The 21,250-nt window shown below is 49.3% G+C and overlaps 1 protein-coding gene across 3 annotated transcripts in view; it reads left to right on the plus strand.

Annotated features, from left to right (window-relative positions):
- Positions 1-21,250, plus strand: part of Runx1 (RUNX family transcription factor 1) — a 225,443-nt gene that overhangs the window by 174,181 nt on the left and 30,012 nt on the right. For 2 of the 3 annotated variants that reach the window (XM_059277146.1, XM_059277147.1), the window contains one exon: positions 12,299-12,487. The exons of the other annotated variant lie outside the window; for it this stretch is intronic. In XM_059277146.1, coding sequence (XP_059133129.1) covers positions 12,299-12,487 — 189 coding nt within the window. The remainder of the gene's footprint in view (positions 1-12,298; positions 12,488-21,250) is intronic. 3 annotated transcript variants of the gene reach the window in all.

The following is a 21,250-nucleotide window of genomic DNA, read 5'->3' on the forward strand; positions in this document are numbered from 1 at the left end:
CGACCAGAAGGGCGTTCCCAGATAAAGGTTGTGTCATGTGAGGCTCCATTTCTCAGCAGAACGTTAACCGCCCACGTGGCTGTGACCTGCCAAAGCTCCTAGCATCTAGAGATTCTACCGGATCCTCTATGAGTATCAAGTGAGCTCTTGTTTGAGATGGTATATATCAAAGTGTGGCTTAGCGGTGGATCAGCCAAGTAATGGAAATACAATAGATGTGAATGAGGGAGCCTCAAACACACACACACACACACACACACACACACACACACACACACACACCCCTGGAAACCTCTGTTACTGTTCTACAGGTATCCCACAAGACACTCGGGGAGCGTAAGGGAAATAATGATTGCTTTCTTAAAGATAGTTTTGTTTTGTTTAGCTTACTTGTTTTATATTCTGTGTATGAGTGTTTTGCCTGCATGAATGTATGTGTACCACATGCATGCCTGATGCCCTGGAGGCCAGAAGAGGTCATTGGATCCCCTGGTACTGGAATTACAGTTACAAATGGTTCTGAGCTGCCCTGTGGGTGCTGGGAACCAAACTCTGGTCCTCTATAAGAGCAACAAGTGCTGGTAACTGCAGAACCTTCTCCAGCCTGAAAGATAGGCTCCATGTCATCTATCTTTTCAGACTGGTGAGAACACAGGGGGGAAACCCAGTATTTAAATCAGCCACCACTGTAAACCTGTGCTTTAGAGACCTTACCTCTGCCATTTGCCTCCATCTGTAAGCTCGTTAAGACACTGAGATACAAATGATGCAACTTTGATCGACAGTTCAGAGTTTTATTTTAATTTATTTTCTTTTCCAAAACCCAAGAGTTTTCTTCTACAGCTCTCGCGGAGCAAAACCATTGGAGACAGCAGAGCGGGCTGCCGTTTCTGAGTCCATAGTCTGTGTGTCTGTGTGTGTGTGTGTGGGGGGGCTGTGTGTGGCTGTGGCTGTGCGTGCGTGCGTGCGTGCGTGTGTGTGTGTGTGTGTGTGTGTGTGTGTCTGTGTGGCTGTGGCTGTGGGGGGGGCTGTGTGTGTGTGGCTGTGTGTGTGTGGCTGTGTGTGTGTGTGTGTGTGTGTGGCTCTGTGTGTGTGTGTGTATGTGTGTGTGTGTGTGTGTGGCTGTGTGTGTGTGTGGCTGTGTTTGTGTGTAGCTGTGTGTGTGTGGCTGTGTGTGTGTGTGTGTGTGGCTGTGTGTGTGTGTGTGTGGCTGTGTGGCTGTGACTGTGGCTGCGGCTTCCTTAGATGACATTTGTCTGAGATTCAGTTTCAGGGAGGTGAAATGGTATACCCTATACTCAATGCCTGTTTCAGCAGCTCCTTGGTGATGCGGCTCTGGTGGCCACTGGCCCTCCTGTCCATCTGTTGACATACTGGCTGGGGCAGGATCAGAGAATCATTTCTGTCCTGAGGGTGACTGAGCCACTCTCAAAATAAATAAGTAGCAGAGTGCAGGGAGAAAGAACTAGGAACCGTTGAAATCAGAGTCTTGAGGGCAGGGCTGTCCTCTGCACTGCTCCTGACCTGAGCCCTCAGCGGGGCAGTGCCCAGTGGAAAGTCCTCAGACCTGCTGCCTGCCTTAGCTGCTCCTGGAACCTTGATTTTCTCATCTACAGAGTGGGAAGGGAATATAGTGAGGGCTGAGGTACTAAAGAGCCCCTGAAAGCGGGGTTTGATATTCCCAGGAGCACTTGAACTTGCAAAGCATCATCTTTCAGCCTCCAGCAGGAGATAGGTCGAGATCTGCTCTGATGATTGTGTTCATAAGGGGGGATGGAGAAGAGGTGGTCCTTGGGAGTGGGGGGGAGGGGCAAGTGGGGAGCAAGAAGGGGTAGGGTCGAGGGAGGATCAGTCCACCCACCCCAGGCTGCTGCAAGGAGACATGAAGAAAGGCCCGTGTAGAGCGGAGTGGCTTAAAGTAGGGGAAACCATCAAAACTGTATTTCCCATGACTTTGGCAGCATCAGAAAAAAAGAAGAAAGAAAAAAAAATCCATAAACCCACAAAGTGCTCAATTGTCCAAGCCTAATGCCCAACTTCCCAAAGCTGCCCGTTCAGAGACCTCGGCGTTAATTCCTCAGCCAACTGAAAAAAAAACAACAAAAAATAAAAAGATGGTGTGAGTTCTGTTGACTTAATTGCCAGAGCGTTGCTGAGCAGGAGCTGCCTTGCTTCGCTCTCGCTCCACCTCCTCACGTATTCTGGGCTGTTCCTCATTACCTGCCCGACCTATCTTCACAATCTAGCCACAAACAGCTTTGGTTGACCACACCACTTCCCTATTGAAAGTTAATACTGTTTGACTCATTCGGAGCTGCTTCACCTGAAGCCAAAGAAAACAAGGCGGAGAATAGCCGGCTTGTATGGAGTCTGGAAAGCCCTGCGCGGCCCTGCTTTCAAAGTCCTGTACAGTAGCCTTACTATATCTCAGCCGCAGCTGTAGAGAAAATGAAGGAAGCAGAAGTAGCTGTAGGGGGTGGGGTGCGGGGGGGGGGGGGGGGGGAGAACAGGAAGGGAGTGGGGCGGGGCCCCATCAGGCTGGGAAAAGACAACAGTGTGATCAGCCCAGTTCTGGGGCTCTCTAGCCGGGCTCCGAAGTCTGTCCCGTCACACTGGAGTGTTCGGAAGGGAGGCAGGTAAAGGGGAAGGTCCAAAAAACTCATTTTAAAAGTGGTTTTTTGTCACTGAAGACAACAGAGAGAGGAGCCAGGTCCCACCAGACCAACAAGGGAGTCCCTAGGTGACCAGGGACGAGACCCACCATTGTCAAGTCTGGGAAAGGCTCAGAGGGAGAATGCTGCCCAGGGTTGCTAGGGAGATAGCCATACTTCTCCCTCGTCCTTTCCTGAGACGCGGTGGCCGTAGGGCGAATGGGGGGGGGGGAGTGCTGGGGTCTTGTAATGATTAGAACTTTCTCTTCCCATGTCACCAGGCCAATACAGAACCGACATTTTCCTTACTGTGCTGGACAGGTACATGGCCACTTGTTCATCGATACTTGGGGTGACTGGTAGACAGGATTCTGCTCACTCACCCCTTCCTGGCTGGTAGCTGCTTCTCTCTCTCTCTCTCTCTCTCTCTCTCTCTCTCTCTCTCTCTCTCTCTCTTTTTCTCTCTCTCTCTCTCTCTGCCGCAGACCACAGTGGCTGAAACTTGGCGGCATCTCTAAACAACTTGAAAAATAGCCTTTTCTGGAACTATGACATAAAGCCAGTGGTTTGTCAAAAAACAAGGGGGAACTGTTGGTTTTCTTCCTAGAGAACTCTGCCTAGCGTCCTGCTGTGTGCTGGCTCCTTGGTCCCACTTCCTTGAGGCCAGTCTAGAACCCCAGTTGGCATTCTTCTCTTCAGGTCTAGGGATTGAGCAAACCCAGTGCCTCACACGTGCCAGCCCAGCACTCACCGCTGAGCTACACCCTCAGCTCCCAGCTGGTATTGGTGGTCTGAGAAAGTCAGAAGGCGCATCTGGCCACAGAGAGCCCTGGGGCTGCTGGGTAGACCTTGGGCTAGCCCGAGAGAATTTCCTTACCCCTTTTCCTAAGCACAGAGGGACAGAGATCATTGTTGATGCTGCTGACAGAATCCCAGAGAAAGGACATCCCCTCACTCACTCAGGCAGCCAGGTTCTACAGAGACATCGCTCAGCCTTGTAAGGGCCTCGGTTTATCTGGGTTTGGGCACACATACATGCTCAGCACCACTGCTAATCGCATGCAGCAGCTGGTGGGATGGGAGAGGACGGGCAGCTCACTCGGAGAAGTGGGAGGCGCAGAGCTGCTCAGGCCGTGCACCCAGCATGAAGATGGGGGGGGGGGGGGGCTCTGGGATGTTGTCCTCCTTCCTCTCAGGCCTGTGCAGCCCGGGACTTACCCTGCTGAGGGCCACAAGTCCAAAGCCAGGTCAGACTCTTGAGGCACGTTTTAGAGTCCATATTCCTCTCCTGATGCTGCCTTTGTCTGGTAGCCCAGACTTACTCTTCTGTGGCCGCCTTTCCTGAAATCTATCGGGTCAGAGCTACTCTGGTAGACAGACATGGACAGTTACATCAGGTTACTTTTTAATTATACTTTAAGGAGGGGTCCCGAGACAATACATTAAGGAGAGCTGATAACACTTGGGATTACAGGCCAACAGAGGAGACAGTCAGTCTTGCGTGTGAATTCCCTGCACCCCTCCCACAAGGCTGCCCCTACCGGCCACCCCACAGAGGACCACTTCTGGTCAAAGGCACAAGATAACCAGACAGCTTCTCCTCTAAGCTTCAATTACCTCCTTAGTCACCAGACAGAGCAGGAGGTGATGGAGGGTGACAGCAGAGGCCATTGCTCTGCTCTCAGGAAAGTCCAGGACACCAGGGCCTACGGGAGCCACAACACCTGAAGTCTGTTCCTCTGAGCTCAGAATGGAGAACGATCCCTGCTGCTGCTTTTTGTCCCCTGAATCCTGAGAGCTGGGTGGGGGGAGGAGTCCTGGGGTCTCAGGGAGGGAGGGAGGGAGGAGTGCTGGGGTCTCAGGGAGGGAGGGAGGGAGGAGTCCTGGGGTCTCAGGGAGGGAGGGAGGGAGGAGTCCTGGGGTCTCAGGGAGGGAGGGAGGGAGGAGTCCTGGGGTCTCAGGGAGGGAGGGAGGAGTCCTGGGGTCTCAGGGAGGAGGGAGGAGTCCTGGGGTCTCAGGGAGGGAGGGAGGAGTCCTGGGGTCTCAGGGAGGAGGGAGGAAGGCCCTGTCAGCCTGTGACTTGTGACTGTGTTAGCTGTTGTTTTCAATTTGGCCTCTCCTAGTTTTACTGCTCCATGTGTGGATCACAGGATACTTTGTGTCTGTGTGAAGGTGGGTGTGTGCGTGTATACATATGTGTGTGTGCTTATATCATATGGAATATACATATATATATAACATATATATGTGTGCTATTGTATGTATTATGTGGTAGACGTGCTATATACATGTGATACATACATATATATAAATAGATTATATGTGTTTGTATGTGACAAATATGTATGATGTGATAGGAGTATGTCCTGTATACAGGCATGGTGAATATATGAGTTGACAGAAATATGTAGGCAGGCATTGTGCAGATGTGTATATAGATGCATACAGTGCACATGGTATAAGTACGTGGTATATGCATGTGTGGTGTAAGCATCTGTGTGTGGAACTCACTACAGAGAAAAGGCAGCAGCCACTTCTGCTGGCTCATGCCAGGGTGCTGCACTCAGCTCTGCACAAGGGACTTGTCTTATTTTTCAGTGGGAAGAAAAGGAAAGCAAATGGGTTTTGCTGAGTGATTAAACGCTAACAGGACAGTTCTTCAGGACGCTCCCCTGTTTGGTCTGATAATCTGCCTCAACAGGTAGTTTCCTAGCGGTCACACTTCAGTTCTTGATTCGTTTGCCCCAAATGAACTCTACTTTCCTCTACTCTAGGGGCTGCAGGGTGGGTGGCGCTGGTCGTGAAAGTTCTGGGCTTCTCTCTGTTGAGTTCGCTGGTTGTTAGCTGGCATTTAGCCCTGGCTGAGTGTGTGACGGGTGCCTTAGGTACTCAGACAGGAAGCAACATTGCATCTCCATGGACTTAGGGTTCAGTGGGCACCAACACACCACAGGGACACAATGGCACTGTGGAAGAAGCCAGGGGCTGAGCCCGAGCTCAATGGATAGAGTTCTTGCTTACCATGCATGAAACTCAGGGTTCAGTTCCCAGCGCTGTATAAACCTGGTGTGGTGGTATGCACATGTCGCTCAATACTCGGGCATGTGAATCAGGAGGAGTAGGAATTCAAGTCATGCTCTGCTATGTAGTGAGTTCAAGGCAAGCATGGGTTACATGGCAATCTGTTTCACACACACACACACACACACACACACACACACACACACACACACACACACCTGAGAGGGAGATCTCTAAAGACCATCTTAATGGTCAGACTGGGGACAGGCTCTAAAGACCTGCCTGAAAGGTGTCTGCCCGAAAGAAACTACGAAAACTGAGTCATGGCATCCCATGAAGTTGTGAAGAAACACCATGCTTGGAGTCATCCATCAAGACCTGGCTGAGTAGATAATGGCGGCAGATGTAATTGCCATGGGTGCTTTTAGAGCCCTGGGAGTAATCCACCTTAGTCCTTTAATTCCAGGCTTGCAGATAAGGAGCCGGAGCAGTGAAGAGACTTACTCTGCCCGAAGCGGAGTTTGCAGGAAGCACAGACTTAGAATGGGCAATGGGGCATGCCAGACAGGCAGTGATGTCTCCCGGTGCCAGGCTGCCTCTCAGGGGGAGAAGGATTATTGTGCTACATTAACACCCTGGTCCTCAGGGGCGCTCTGAGGTCTTACCTGCTGCACTTTGAGAATAGTATAAGCTCCACGTGACCGTCCCTGCTGTTCTCACATTCCCTCTTATGGCAAGGCAGGAGCTGCTTCTTCCTCAGGAGTTCTGAGAAGCATCTAACCCAGGGGTCTCAACCTGTAGGTCGTGAGCCCCTGGCAGCCCTCTATCTCAAAAAATATTTGCATTGCTATTCATAACAGTAGCAAAAATACAGCAATGAAAATAATGTTATGGTTGGGGGTCAGCACAACCTGAGGAACTGTATTAAAGGGTCATAGCATTAGGAAGGTTGAGAACCGCTGTTCTAACCAAAGCTATCTAGCCATAGTGGAAGATGATTGCACATGACCATCATCAGGGAAGGGTTTCTCTGTAAATATTGAAGAACTTTTTAAAATAAACCAAAGGACCAGCAGTTTTCACACCAAACAAGGCCATCACCAAGTGTCCTGAGCTTAGACTACAGCCAGCCTTGGTATCCGTGAGCTCTACACATGCTAATTCATGCAACAGTGGATGAAAAATGTTCTTTTTAAAAAACGTGCATCTGTATTAAGCATGAAGACTTTTCTCCTTGTCATTTCCCCAGAAGATACAACATTAAAAAGTCTTTCCATCGTTTGTATTTGTTTAGGTATTGGCAATCGCCTAGAGACGATGGAAAGGATACAGGAAGATGGGCATGGGCTATAGGTATCAATGTAGGCCATTCAGATCAGAAGCTTGAATAGCACAGGCTTGGAAATCTACCAGACTCCCGCAATCACCATCCCAGAGATACTGAGAGCAGACTGTGTGGGGTTTTATTCCCCCAGCCCACAGCACACGAGAAGCCTGTACGAGAAGAGAATAGTGGAGCTCACAGGAAGTTCACAGGCCGGTCAGGGGAGCCCCTCCTCCCTGCTCTCACACGTACACCATCAACAGCACACAAATCTTTCTAGAAACTGGATTCTAGGGGACCTTATTCTGCACCCACCTAGCGAGAGCCTCAGGTGGTTCTGATACCTGCTCCACAAGTGGAGAGCCGGCAGCTGGCTGCAGACCACCGTATACCCTGGCCCTCCTCATTCTTTGGGCAAACTGGGGGACGGAAGTGGGACAAAGGCAGAGTGGAGAAGCCCAAGCCTCTCGTGGACTGTGATCCAGACTCAGTTGGACTGTGTGTCACTTGTATTACTCCACTTAGGCAGGGATGGGGGTCATCAAAACCAAGTTTATAATTCTAGGAGTTCTGGGTGTGAGTTGGAAGTCTTGGGAACTGGGGATGTTTATGGACCCATGCTCTTCCTCCATATGGCTGTGTGAGATGGGCTAAATGGTATAACCTCTCTGAACTTGGCTTGTCAGCTGTCGTTTAAAAGACATGACTGATGTCTCTGGCCCTTCTCTAGTTCTTCAGTGTAGCAAATGTGTTCTCTTAGCATAATAACATGAGAGGAAATTAAGGGGGGAGTGAAACTATCTATGTTCATATACCATTGGACAATAAAAATATACATATATAAAGTGCATTAGGATCTATAGTAGCATACATTAGATAATATTACATATCTTGTGTAGAGTGTGTGAATTAGTTTAAATGTTTGCTAAACTGGAACATTTCTTCTTTCTTTCACTTTTTACAGTGCTAGAGACGAAACTCAGGGCCTTGTGAACACTAGTAAGTGGTCTCTCAGTGAGCTAGATCCCCAGTGCTTTGTAATATGTGAGCAATATGCAATATTAGACAGTATGTCTCAACATTTAAATTAGCTGCGAGATGGTCCATTTGCTGGTCAGAAGGCCTGTCTGGCTGCCTACAAGACGTTCCACTGCTGCGCTCAGTACCACCACTTTAAAATCCTAGTGACCCTAGAAGTTAGCTACCGACCGGGACACAAAGAAGGTGAACTGTTTGCTAAGACAGAATGAGGCTTTTATACCCAGATCATGTAGCTAGCATTGGGTTGACTGAAAGGTATTTTCTGAAATGCAGATGGCATTTTAAAGGTGATGGTATACAATTCACCTTTCCTTTTAGGAGAATGACAGTTTACACACAGAGACACAGACACACACACACACACACACACACACACACACACACACACACACAGACACACACACACGGAGAGACAGACAGAGGGAGGAAGAGAGATACAGAGACAGAGATGGGGGGATTTTCAGTGTTGTCATTTTGCATAGACTTTTCCCATCTGATCACCATAACAAGACTTTAAATATATGCCATGTAATCCACTGAGAACCCAGTAAGCTCCTATCAGAAGCATGAGCTAAGGTATTGACTGGCTAATCAAACGTTTCCAGGAAAAGGTGGCAATTTAACTTGGTTGCCTTTGATAGAGGATCATATGCTGTATCCCAGTTACAGCCACAGACCACAGTGATGTCCTGGGAAAGGCAGCTGAGATTTATTGAGCTATGCATGCTTATTCCACCCAGTTTTAACAGCAGGAAGGCGACAATTGCCGTAAAATATGGTAACATTTAGGCATGCTCTGATTTAGGCAGCCACCTCAGAGAACTACAGAGATCTGTTTAGGAAGAAACAAATGTACCAAATGGTACTTGTTTACTTTATTATGTATTTCTTTTTTCCATTTTTGTTGTTTTCTATGACTCTGCATGTATAATAACATTTTGAGGAGCATTTTCTCAAAAAAATGTAAAAATAATAATAGAAGATTTGTCGGTCCCTTTTATCTCTGTGAATATCAGTAAGATGCACCCATACATAGTCTTGAGTTAACCACAGCTTGAAGGCTCTCTCTGGAAACCTTCACAATTGACTCCCCGTGAACTCAAAAAAAAAAAAAAAAAAAAAAAAAACCAGGCTACCAGCATGTGTGGGTTTAGGTCTGCACACTCCTACACTGGTTTGATCCAGTATTGAATTCCCTGCTTCCCTCCAGGGCCCAGTAATCAGTAAGAGTGGAGAGTGGATTTCATAGTGGGCATTTTCTATGCTTCTGTATTTAAAATTCAGGGGGCAAATTGATATTTTAATAGCTCGCAGATCCAGGAAACTGGAGATATAAAGCATTCATTTTCCCCCAGCCTGAAAGTTTCTATCGGAAGCTCCTATATTCCATGAAAATATTGCTGCTTGGCACACAAAGCCTGATGATTTCCAGAGAGAATAGGTGTTCCTGGCCCTCTCGATTCTAAATGCATCAGGACCACACCTTGAACTTGAAGATGCCTTTCATTTCACAACTGGCCTGGTGTTGTAACTCGCTAACACCCTGTGAACATGGGGGTCAAGTTTCTTCACAGGCAGCACCTCTCCTGCAGACTCCCAGAATGCACACGAGGAGAGGGTGGAATGAACTAGTCCCCAGTCCCAAGCCTTAACCCAGCCGAGACTGTCAGGGCTTAGGCAGCAGCCCTGAGAGCTATGTCTGAGCATTCCTGCCGAAGGAGACAGTCATCAGCTAATCTCTGTAAATGACTACAATTTTGGCAGGTGTCAGCTGGTACAAAAACAGCTCACATATTAGAACTTTTTATAAACCATCGAGTAATGAGGGGAGAGAAATAAAAATAAATAATGTCACATGTGTTGGCCACCAAGTGGCTTGTCCCAAATGGCTTATTCCTATTTGGGTTCTCAGTGACTACGTCCCCAAGTTTACAGAGGCAGATACTCTGACAGCCACCCATCAAAGGCTGGCCAGAGACACCAGAACACTGGATGCTCTGAATTAAGAATATCTCTCTGTCTCTCTGTCTCTGTCTCTCTCTGTCTCTGTCTCTATCTCTCTATCTCTCTATCTCTTATCTCTCTCCTCTCTCTTTCTCCTCTCTTTCTTCTCTTTCTCTCTCTCTCTGTGTCACACACACACACACACACACACACACACACACACACACACTCTATCCACACACTGTCCTTCACAGTGTTTTCCCAAAAAACGCCACAGGGTGCCGTAGGTATGTGAAGCTGAAACACGGACGGACAACCCTGCCGGAAGCCCTTCTTAGCCCGCATTCTTTCTTAGACCACACAGTTCTCCAGAGTCATGTTTCCTACCCTTCTCTTTCCTTGACTGGCCTGAGACCATGATAGGCACTTAAAAGGGGCCGCATCATGCTTTAAAATGGCTTTAGAGCTGGGACTGATTTTCTGTGAGACAGCCTGAGGCTTTTCAGTGTGGTGAGGAGTGGGACTCTGGTCACAACCGTCAGAGGAGGGGGAGCCGAAGGAGGCTGCACCCCCAATTGCGTGTACTACGGCTGACTGAAGTAGAAGGTTCTAGAAAAAGAAGTTTTTGTACTTCTGCTGGTAAAAGGACGAAGGAGGCGGCTGGGGGACTTGGCCTCTTTTGTCCACAGAGCTTAAAATACTCAGCCTCTGAGAGGCTCTCACATGTGTGCTGGCCGAGCCTGCGTGACTCAGGGTGTTTGTGTTTGAGTGTTGTGAGCTGCAGCCCTGAATGACAGTCCAGATTTGCCATGGCGATACGTGGAAAGAGAGAACGTTGCGTGTGAACTACACAAATATTATGCTTAAGCATTTTTCCTCCATTTGGAGCCAAACAGGTCTTGTTAGTGATAAAAATCTCTGCAATATAGTAGGCCCTTTTTCTGGCCTGGAATTTGAGACAGTGTCCGCAGTGCCAAGGGGCCCGCAGCAGGAAGAAACGGCAAGCCACGGGGATTTGAGACCATAACACGACTTCTACAACCTAATTTTATAATTGTAGCAGTTGGGAACTGGGGGTTGGGGAGGGTTACCATTCACAGCCTTGCTCCTACCCTGTGCCGGGGGAATGGTATCCAGGGTCCTCTGTCTAGCCTCTGGTTGGGAAGGGATACCAGAAACAGCGTTTTCTGTGGGCAAAGCCAATGGCGTCTCCTGTCTTATTCTGAGGCTGTGTGAGCACAGATGGGAGAGTTGTATCTCAGTCAAGGGTTCCAGTCAAACAGACCTTGAGGGTGAGCTGGCCTCTTTAAAAGAGGAATGGATCTCCCAAGTCCCCTGTGACTGTGTTCCTTTGTGGGAGGCTGGACTTCGCTACAATCTCTAGCTTAATGACAATCTGGAAGGGATGACCAGGAAAAACTGGAGGCCCAGGCCTCCTGACTGGCCCATGTGATTGCCCCTGCTTCCTGTTTCCTGGTAATCGGGCATCTACCTCCCATATAGACATCTTCCCACCCTGCTTTCACTCCTCAGCCCCGGGAAGCTCAGCAGGCCTGCTGGCCACGCCCTCGGGGCTCCCAGGGGCCTGGCCTGCTAGCAATAGGCTGCATCTTTCTGCCTATTCCCTCTTGGGGATATGTCCAGGGAGTGGGCTTCAGAGAAGAAAGGACGCTTCTGAGGAGCCTGTATGAAGGAGGAAGGGGCCTGGGAGTGTAGGGCCTGACAGGGCTGCCCCGTGCCTGCCTGCATGTAACAGGAAATCTGCCTCCTAGGCTGTGGTTTGCAGCTGCATCCAACTTCCTGTTGAAGGGGCATGCTGCTGAGTGCCAGGGCCCACTCTGGTACCTCTCAGACCTGCTTCTGGTCAGGTTTGCAAGAAGTCAGGGCGCTCATGGCCCCAGGGGAGGCCACCTTTCTTGGCTGCCATGGATCAGCTCTCAGCCTGTGGCCAACAGCCAACAAGGCACGGGCTTCTTTCCCAGGCCAGTCTCTCCAGCTGTGCTTCCTAGCATCTCTCTTTTCTGACCACCTGAGGTGTGTGCAGACTGCCGGGTGCATCCCAGAGTCCTAGACTAACGAACGCCCAGGGGCCAGGGTGATGAAGGAGCCTCCCTCAAGCTGCTATGGAAAGGATGGCCCTGGTTCCCCCAGGCCACCAGCCCAAGGGGCAGTTTCCAACAAGCTCACCTTGGGGGTGAAGGGAGAGGGAGGGAAAAGATAAGAAAAGCCCCCCTCCACAATGCGTTTTCTGATCTCTCCCCTCCCTCCTCCCTCTCCTCCTCCTCCTCCTCCCTTCCCCTCCCGGTCCCTACCGTAGGACATCGGCAGAAACTAGATGAGACCAAGCCGGGGAGCTTGTCCTTTTCCGAGCGGCTCAGTGAACTGGAGCAGCTGCGGCGCACGGCCATGAGGGTCAGCCCGCACCACCCAGCCCCCACGCCCAACCCTCGGGCCTCCTTGAATCACTCCACTGCCTTTAACCCTCAGCCTCAAAGTCAGATGCAGGGTAAGTACCCCACGAAGCCCACTGCCCTCTGTCCTCGCTGGAGTCCCAGGCACAGAGCCGGGTCACCCCGCCCCGATGGTTCACCTACTGAGTATCTCTAGACTGAGAAGTGCGGCTGCTGAGCATGGAGGGCAGGCCTGGCTATGGCCACCCATCCATATACGGAAGTGGGTATGACATGTGTCCCTTGGTACCTGTGGAGTACCAGTTCCAGGTACCCAAATCCTCAGATGCCCCTGATAGAATATGTCGGGGTACTTGCGTAAGCCTGTGTACATCCTCCTGGAGGCTCTAGGCCATTCCTCATTCCTGCTAACGTCTAGTACACTATAGTGACAGTCAGTGAACTATATTATTTAGGGATTCAAAACAAAAGTACATTTTCAGTATGTGTACATTAAAAAAAAAAAAAAAAAAGCTGTATTGCCAACCCACCATTGGTTCAGTCTTTAGCTATAGAGCCTGTAGATACCAAGAGCCACCTGTATATAAACAGGTGAGGGTGTGTTTTTAAGTGTCAGCTTCTGGTATGTTGTTTTCTTATCTGCCATTAGTCTTAAAGCCACACACACAATTGTGTATATGTCTGTGTGTGTGCATGTATAAACACACATATACACAAACACAAGGTAAAGGTGAGGAGTTTTCATGTTCTTGTTGCCTTCGGATTATGTGTGGAGTTGGCATCTAATCTTTGTTCTTTTCAAAATATGAGGAAAAAGGAGGCATGTGTGTGTGGCTGTATCAAGCATAGTATTTTCAGGTCAGTACTGTGGGTTCCGTTCACTCCATGGAGGGTGGGGGCGCAGTCACCAACTGCAAAAGCGCTGTCCGATACACTAACTGCCCAGCCCCGTAAGAGGCCATCGCTGCACAAACCCTCGGCGCCAAGTTAGATGATGCTCACCGGGCACTTACTCAGTAGGGCCGCTGACGTTGGAGGCTGTTTGCTCAGTGATACCGTTATAATAACCGAAAGGCGGTTTTCTCTGCCAGGCGGGACACAGCTGTATATGATACACTTACGGTAACACCCCTTCCACAGAGATGCGGGCTTAGTCAACTCAAAGGAAAAGATGCAGCCCGTCTGGAGAAAGGGGCCGAGGGCCAGCAGCAGAAGTGAGACTCTGCCTTTCACAGAAAGCAAAGATTCGCTTCCTCTGCGCTCTGCATGGGACACGCAGGCAGCATCTACTTGAGAGGCTTTCTGAGCAAACTGCTCTCTTTGGGAAGGAACACATGATGCAGGGCTTGCAAATGCTCACACTTTGCAGAGTGTAAAATAGAAAGCCTACGCCCCCGGGCATGGCGGTACAGGCCGGCTCTCACAGCGCTGGGGAGGTGTTGGCAGCAGGATGAAGATTCAAGGCCAGCCTTGGCTACATAGCTAGTTTGAGGCCAACCTAAGACACCTGGGACCCTGTCAGCACCACTGCCCAGTAGACCTCTCTTTTGTAAGAAGGGAACAGAAAATTAGGCCATCATTTTAGGTGTTTAGGGAAAGGCGCCACAAAATCCGAAGAGCCCCCAGTGTGGTGAATTGGGGCAGATGACACCTTAGGGAGATGGATGGTCTTGGGGATAAGGAGGATATTCTTCTGTCCTGTGTTTACCATCACTTAGGCTCATGCACGTCTTCTCTGGAAGTCCATGTGTAAAAACCGAGGAGAAAGCTCTGTTCTCTTAGCCTCTCGTCGCTACACTCGCCACTTGTGAGCTGGGATGAGATTTGCCTTTTGCTTGCTAAAAGCCAAACCCAAACTAGAAAGGTTTTTAAAGCCAATGCAAAACCCAGTCATGTGGGAGCAAATTCAAATTGTCGCCTCTGCCTGCTTTGGAAGTCTGGCCTGCTTTCACTTACCCTCTTCTATGCCCATTCCCCTAAAAGTAGAGGGTGGCAGTGTGGTGCTCAGTGCTCAGAGCGTCCTGAGCCTTTGGAGCTGCCCACTGGAGCATGGGAGGCATCACCGTGGACAGGTGTTGGGTGTCTGTGGCTCTCTGCGTCATAACTTGATCTTAGAGTGTCCTAGGGGCCTGATTGCTCCTCACAAAAGATGTGTGGACTGTATTGTGGATGGTTTTTTCCCCCTCCGGTATATGAATTTGATATGCATATATACTTGCCCCATGGCAGACACACAGTTTCAGAACTGTGTTCGAGATATAGCATGTAAAACTGCTTCACTGTATTGTGTTCTCTCCATCCCCAACCTGTTTCTCTCCCCTCTCCTTCCTTCTCCCCCTTCCTCTGCTCTCTCTTTTTCCCTATAAGAAAATGCTACGAGTCTAGTTTTTGAGTAGACGCTTGAATGTCCCCCCCCCCCCCCGCGCTTGAAATTCAAACATTAACAGAGATAATGTAACAGCCAAGTTCTTCACTTCGCTCCTGGCATTACAGACAGTTAATGCCTGGGCTTAGCCTAGAGTACCCATGTCTATTTAAGCAATGCAGCATAGGTTCACGGCTCTCTTAAATGGCAATCACAGTTTTAAGAAAGTGATCCCAGAAGTAGTCAGGGCTGTGTTTCCTCAGCACTGCATAGACATAGGAATGATTTCCAGCTTTACGGAGATGCCATTGACTGCCAGGGGTCTATGGAGAGGCAGGGGATTGTCAGGCCAGAGCCACCCCAACCTCGGCTCTTCCAGCAGAGGATCATGGGTATGGAATATCACCTTTCCTTACCTTACCAAATAGACATCTCCAGTGATCTGCAATGGGATTCAGATGAAGAGGGGGGCAGGTTGCCATGCCACCAAACCACTGTTTATTTGTTGTGGTTTTAACTTTGAAAGAGCTGAGGTTAGTTTCAACTTCCTATTTGAGCAGGTCTAAAAGTGGAACAGAAAGCCATTTTGTCATGGCTGCGTGTTTACGCAAGTCAGGACACCGTTGTTAACCTCCTGCCAGGTTCCAGGCCTTCTCTGTGTTCCTTTTACAGCAGGGGATGGGACAGATCACAGAGTTCTGGGGTCATGGTGACTGCTCCCTCATACCTCCCACTCAGGGATGGCTCTGGGCAACCCAAGTGAGCCATTTAAGTCTTGGATTCCAGTTTACCAACGAGCCATCATGAAGGTGGCATGGCGATCGCCTTTCTGGGGATGAGGACGAGGTGGAAAGACACCCATGCAGAAACCCCGCAAACCAGATAGTTAGCAGCCCAGCATGCTCAGCCTTTTGTTATAAGGCAGGGATTCATGGTGAAGTATCTGGGCATAGCTCAGACGTCCCCGTCTACACTGTTCTCTTCTCTCTGCAAACCTGTGGTGTGGTTTATGGACAGAACCACAGAACTCTCAGCTCAGAGGTTAAACGTTTCCCACCACTTCCGGCATTGTAAGTGATGAACTTAAACTACGATCCAGGCTTTTCTGAAGGCACATGCAGTAAGGTTGTGTGAAGTAAGGTGATGTGGAAGGGTGAACTGTGCCCCTGGCTCAGGACTGACAGGAATTGAGAGGTGTTGGGCTAGCCGCTCACGTAGAAGATCTGGATTGGATGTGTTCCACTGAAATTAGAAGTTGATGCTGGTGTTGATATTGATAATAACATCAGGCTCTGTGTTGGGTACCTCACTAACTCATCTTTTGGGGGTACTTTATCTTTAAAGATGGGGAGAAAAGATAGGCAATTAGAATACTGAAATTCTGAGCATCCCCTAAAGGGGAATGTGTGGGCAGGGGATGGTGGGGTAAGAGAACTTCCAGCCACTCTATGCTTTCTTGGGGTAACTGCCTCCTGTGTGTATGAGTCTGTCTTGTGTGGCCATTTACAACTAAGGCTTTCTTCCCAAGTACCGTCTAACCAGCCTAAAGGAGAGTGGATGAGATGTCCTGGTTTGGAAGTTCCACGTGGCCAAGGAAGGCCATATGCTCCCACATTGCCCCCAGATTTCCGTTTTCGAATGGATTGTCTTGCTGGTTGGGCTCCTTCAAAATCCCTTTGGAAACATTATTTATATTCTGCTACTGTCTGTGATGTTCTCAGAGGTAGGGTTACCATGTCCGTCCAATTCTCTCAATCCCCAGAATGAGCAAAAGGAAGGAAGCATTTCCACCTTCCCAAGGAAGGGGCAAACTCCTGGATTCAAAGAGCAATGGCAGAAAAGGATGTGAGAGACCAGGGTGCCTCCTGTCCTGTCTGCCACCGCCACTCAACACAGCGGAGCTAGCATAAACAGATCGAGAAGGGGACCTGGAACCCTTCCCACCCTGGGGCAAAGCATGCAACTGCTCAGAATTGGTCTTTTTCTCCCTGTGTCTCTGTCCCCCCACCCCACCCCCAGCCCTCTCTCTCACACACATACCTTTGTCACGTGCGTGTGCCTTTCACATCAACATGGGATGAGCCTGTTGATTTCCTTGGTAAACCTATGAATGGCCATGCCATGCACACACAGTAAAGAATTCCAAGTACTAGAAATCAACTCATACAACTTGCTTATTACACAAAGTGGCTGTTCCTTCAGAATAACTCCTGTCTGCAGCAGGCATCAAGACCTGAAGAGCTGTAGCATCAGAACTGTACATGGACGACATGCCTGAACCAGATGTTCTCACAAATAGACAGGGAAGTGGGGAGAAAAGGGAGGAAGAAGGGGATGGGAGAAAACTCTGGAAGATGAGTGCAGTATAATACGGAGCCCATGTCACGTGCTGGGTGCTGCCTCCTGCCCCCTCAGCCCCCAGGAACCAGGGAGGATGAGAAGGCCAAGTTCATAGAAAGGGAAGTGCTCTAAGGCAGGAGCTGATGACCCCTCAGCCACCTGCATGTTCTTTGCTGATGCAACACAAAGTCTAAGTCTAAAGAAAGTGGGAAAATTCAAACTAGAGAACTCTACTGTAGACATTGAGGGAAAGAGAAAGAAGGGTGGATGGGAGAAGGAGGAAGGGAAGAGGTCGAGGAGGGAGGGAGGGAGGGAAGGGAGGGAGAAAGAGCCAGCTGGCCTGGCTGTCCTCTCCACCTGGACCCCTTGGCTCTTGAGCATGAGGTGGCTAGCACAGCCTGTCACCTTAAGGACAGGCACAGGTACAGCACCACGGTCCCTAAAACAGTGCAGTGTGCGTGACCTTGACGTGTTATGTATTGACCTTGCCCCCAAATACTTAATCAGCCCTTCAGAGAATCACTTACCACTTAAACTGACACCACCATTGTAATCCAAAACCACGGTTTAATAGGACCTGGTTTCCAGATTGTTCCTGACTGTTGCTCAAAGAGGTCCACCCATATTCTCAAGATCCTGCTAGTCCCTGGTGGATACCTTTCCTGATTGCAAGGGAAAGAATTTCCTGATTGAGACCAAAGTCTTGGTCTCAATGATCGAATGTTCCTTCTTGGGCTGCTGAGATTTTGAAGCTCTCCCTGACGCTAATGAACCTGCAGGCTGCACATGGGGACATTAAACGGTGTCCTTGGGACTTTCCAAAGTGGTCATTTGTGCACTTACTCAATAGCGATGTTAAATAGCAGGGGCTTTGAAAGACCCAAGTTCTCAGCTGCTCAGGAGGAGGAGTAGGGCCACAAACGGGCACAACCTGGTGACCGCATGCACTCCAGGACTGTTAGCAAGAAGTCTAACCTCTTAAAGCCTCACTCAGTCTTCCCGCCTGCAAAACGAGAGTGGTTCTTGTCGGTCTTCAGGACACAGAAACGTTGCGCGTGGACTGTCCTCGGTGAGTGACCGCTGTTGTAAGCGCTGTCAACAATACCGAGTCTGCCGGTTTTCTGTGGCTGGTACAACATATGGACCACAAACTTAGAGACTTGGAATAATGAGAGTTTATTCTCTCAAAATTGGGGGCTACAAGCTCCAACATTAAGGCAACACGAGATGGCCCTTCCACTGAGGGCCCACGAGAAGGGTCTTCCTGCCTCCTCTAATCCTTGCCAGTTCCGAGCACTCCTTGGCTCATGACTGTATCTCTCCCCTCTGTTCTTCTCTTTACCTGACCTTCTCTGTTCTGTTTTTCCCTCTGCTGCTTCCTTTTTAAAAAGAGAATTTACTTATTTTTATCTCATTTGCATTAGTGTTCTGCTGGCATGTCTGTGTGAGGGTGTCAGATCTTGGAGTTACAGACAGTCGTTAGCTGCCACGTGTGTGCTGGGAACTGAACCCAGGTTCTCTGGAAGAGCAGCCAGTGCTCTTAACCACTGAGCCATCTCCCCAGCCCCTCTCCCTCTGCTTCTTAAAAGGTCAGGTGTCATTGGATTTAGAGTCAAGTCATTCATGAGGGGGGTCAAGGTCCTTCACTTAATTACATATATAAAAGACCACCCCTTTCCAAATGAGATTGTGGTCACAATCTGGGGGTTAGAATATAGCCCTGTCTTTCCTGCTGCCACCATTCAGTGCCCTAGATCAACACCAAAGTACAGATGTTATCAGAACATTAGCCAGTGGATTTGGGTGAGTCCAATAAGAATGTCCCCATCCATCCCCCAGAGCAGACCTGCTGTCCAGGTAAATATGAACTCATGCCCAGTCTTGTCATCTGGGCACTGGCATCTCAGCCCTTCAGTTTCTGGAGCCCAGGGTCATGAGCCTTTCATTTCCCAGGCAGGAGAGCATAGTTTCTTTTCTCTAGACAAGACCAGCAGTTTCACAGCATTATCTAGAGCACCCATAAAACAGATGGAACCAAAGGCTCGACTGTGGTGGAGAAGGGAGGCTTTTCCAGATCAGAATACGGGAGACGTGGGCCCTCCTACTCCAGCCTCCAAAGTCCAGTGGCCACATAAACAGCAGGGAGCAGAGAAACAAAAAATCCAGGAAGACCCAAGCCAGCCAGTTGGGATGGACTCAAGAATTTGACCTCCCAGACAAAGCCAGGCTGGAGCCAGGCATGTCCCTGTTGTTTTGAAGCAACAAGTGGCTTTAGCACAGGGTATTGTCAACTAGACACCCATTCCAAAGGGACATTGATTTACTTTGAGTCTTTCATCAGGCCAAGTCACTTGCAGGTAGCCTTTCAAGTCTGGAGGTTTAGGAAAGAGTTTTTAACTGTAGCTGTGAAGCCTTACGAAGTTTCTCAGAAGTCTGGCCCGAGAGACTGGTGTAAAGCTGAAGTAAACCACAGCCTGCCTGCTCACCAAGGAGTTCTCCCAGTGGTGGACTTGGTAAGTGCAGGCCCACTCCAGGTTGGTGATTGTGGTTCTCCTTGAACACACATGGCGTGAGAGGCTTCGTTGGTCTGTCTTTCCCTCTGGCCCTCTGGACACCCATCCTAACTCTCAGGAACTATGGACTGAGGCATGGGTGTCGCTTACCTTCTAGCCAACAGCTACCTAGTGCCTGGTCTCTCTCCTGTTTCCACACTTCCTGGCCCCACACAGACTTTTTATATTATTATTAAACAAAAGCCTGCAGAGCAGCAGAAACAGTCAATTGTTACGGAGATTAAAGGTAGGGATCACAGAGAGCCTGCGAGTATGATCGTCACCGACAAACCTCGAATCTCTCCATAGACTTTCCTCCCATAATCCCTTTCTGGCAGGACATTTTGTGTGTCAATGCTGGAGATTCAGTTACGAGCCACAGTCAATAGGACAAACTAATAATGAGAAAAATAGAATAGGACTCACCCTAAAAACAAACACTGATCAGTCATGTGTATGGTCTGCCTCTCTATGCAGGCCTGGGAACAGAGTAAGAAAGAAGGGGGGCGGGGACCAGGCTACTTCCTTGTCCTATTGATTTTGTTACCAGGTGATGGGGGGTCTTCAGGCTGTCTTCCAGCCCATCCAGGCTCCTTTGAGCAGTGCTTACCATTTTAAAAGTAGAAGCATTTCGGGAGCAAACAGAACCATGGTCCCAGTGCTAAGATGAACCACTAAGCCATTGGTAAGAGAGGCTGGCCAGAGGGGACCTGTTTCTCTGACTCAGGTTGAAATGCTGCAGCCCTAGTCATCAATATTACTTGGTATTATCCTCTAGGCATGTACAAGGCTTGGAATCTTTGAGATATATTTGCAAGATTTGAACCATCGCTGTCCAATTCTGACCTCCATGGATCATGACCTCATGGTTTGGGAAGGGTGGGTATTCATTTTAAATACAAAACTCCAGGCTTTTCCTCTAAGAGGGAATCATGTGGGCAGGAGGGGGATGAACATTCCATGTCGTCCAACAGCTGTGGGATGACATGAGGGGACACCAGGTCTGTCCCTGGTTCCTCCACGACATCTTCATTCTTTCACACAGTTTGACTTGGGTCACTGAATTTGGGGTTCCAGGATTTAACACAGATGTACATATCAAGATGTGGGCACTCTGGTGACCAGGCAGTCCTGGGAGTGTGGTAAAGGATGTGCTCTGGGGATGAGGAGAGACGCCCTTGGTGGGATCACAGCAGAACTTCCCCAGGGAAGATCTGTGAACCTGTGGCTCATGCATTAGGACAGTCTAGCTTCTTAAATTCTCAACTCCCACTTCAGCAGGAATCTTCTTCCTGTAGCTTCCCACATTCCCTGTGAGTAATTCCAAAGCCAGATCCGAGGTGCAGAGCTAAATCTTTGCCGCATCCTCTTTGCATGGTTTGAAGGGTTTCTCCGGTGGCTGTAAGAGAACATCTTGAGATAGCAAGGGAACAAGAACTGTGGAGACTGTGGAACTGCTCTCCTCCGAGCTGCCGCTCGTACACAGGGAGAGAACACGGTTGCTTTGTGAAGTCTCAGGGGACGACTGCACTGCTGTGGCCACTCTCTCTCCATTAGCGCATCTCTCTGCACATATCAGATGGCAAATTATAGAATGATAA

The sequence above is a fragment of the Peromyscus eremicus genome, chromosome 12, assembly GCF_949786415.1.
Source record: "Peromyscus eremicus chromosome 12, PerEre_H2_v1, whole genome shotgun sequence".
Classification (NCBI taxonomy): domain Eukaryota; kingdom Metazoa; phylum Chordata; class Mammalia; order Rodentia; family Cricetidae; genus Peromyscus; species Peromyscus eremicus.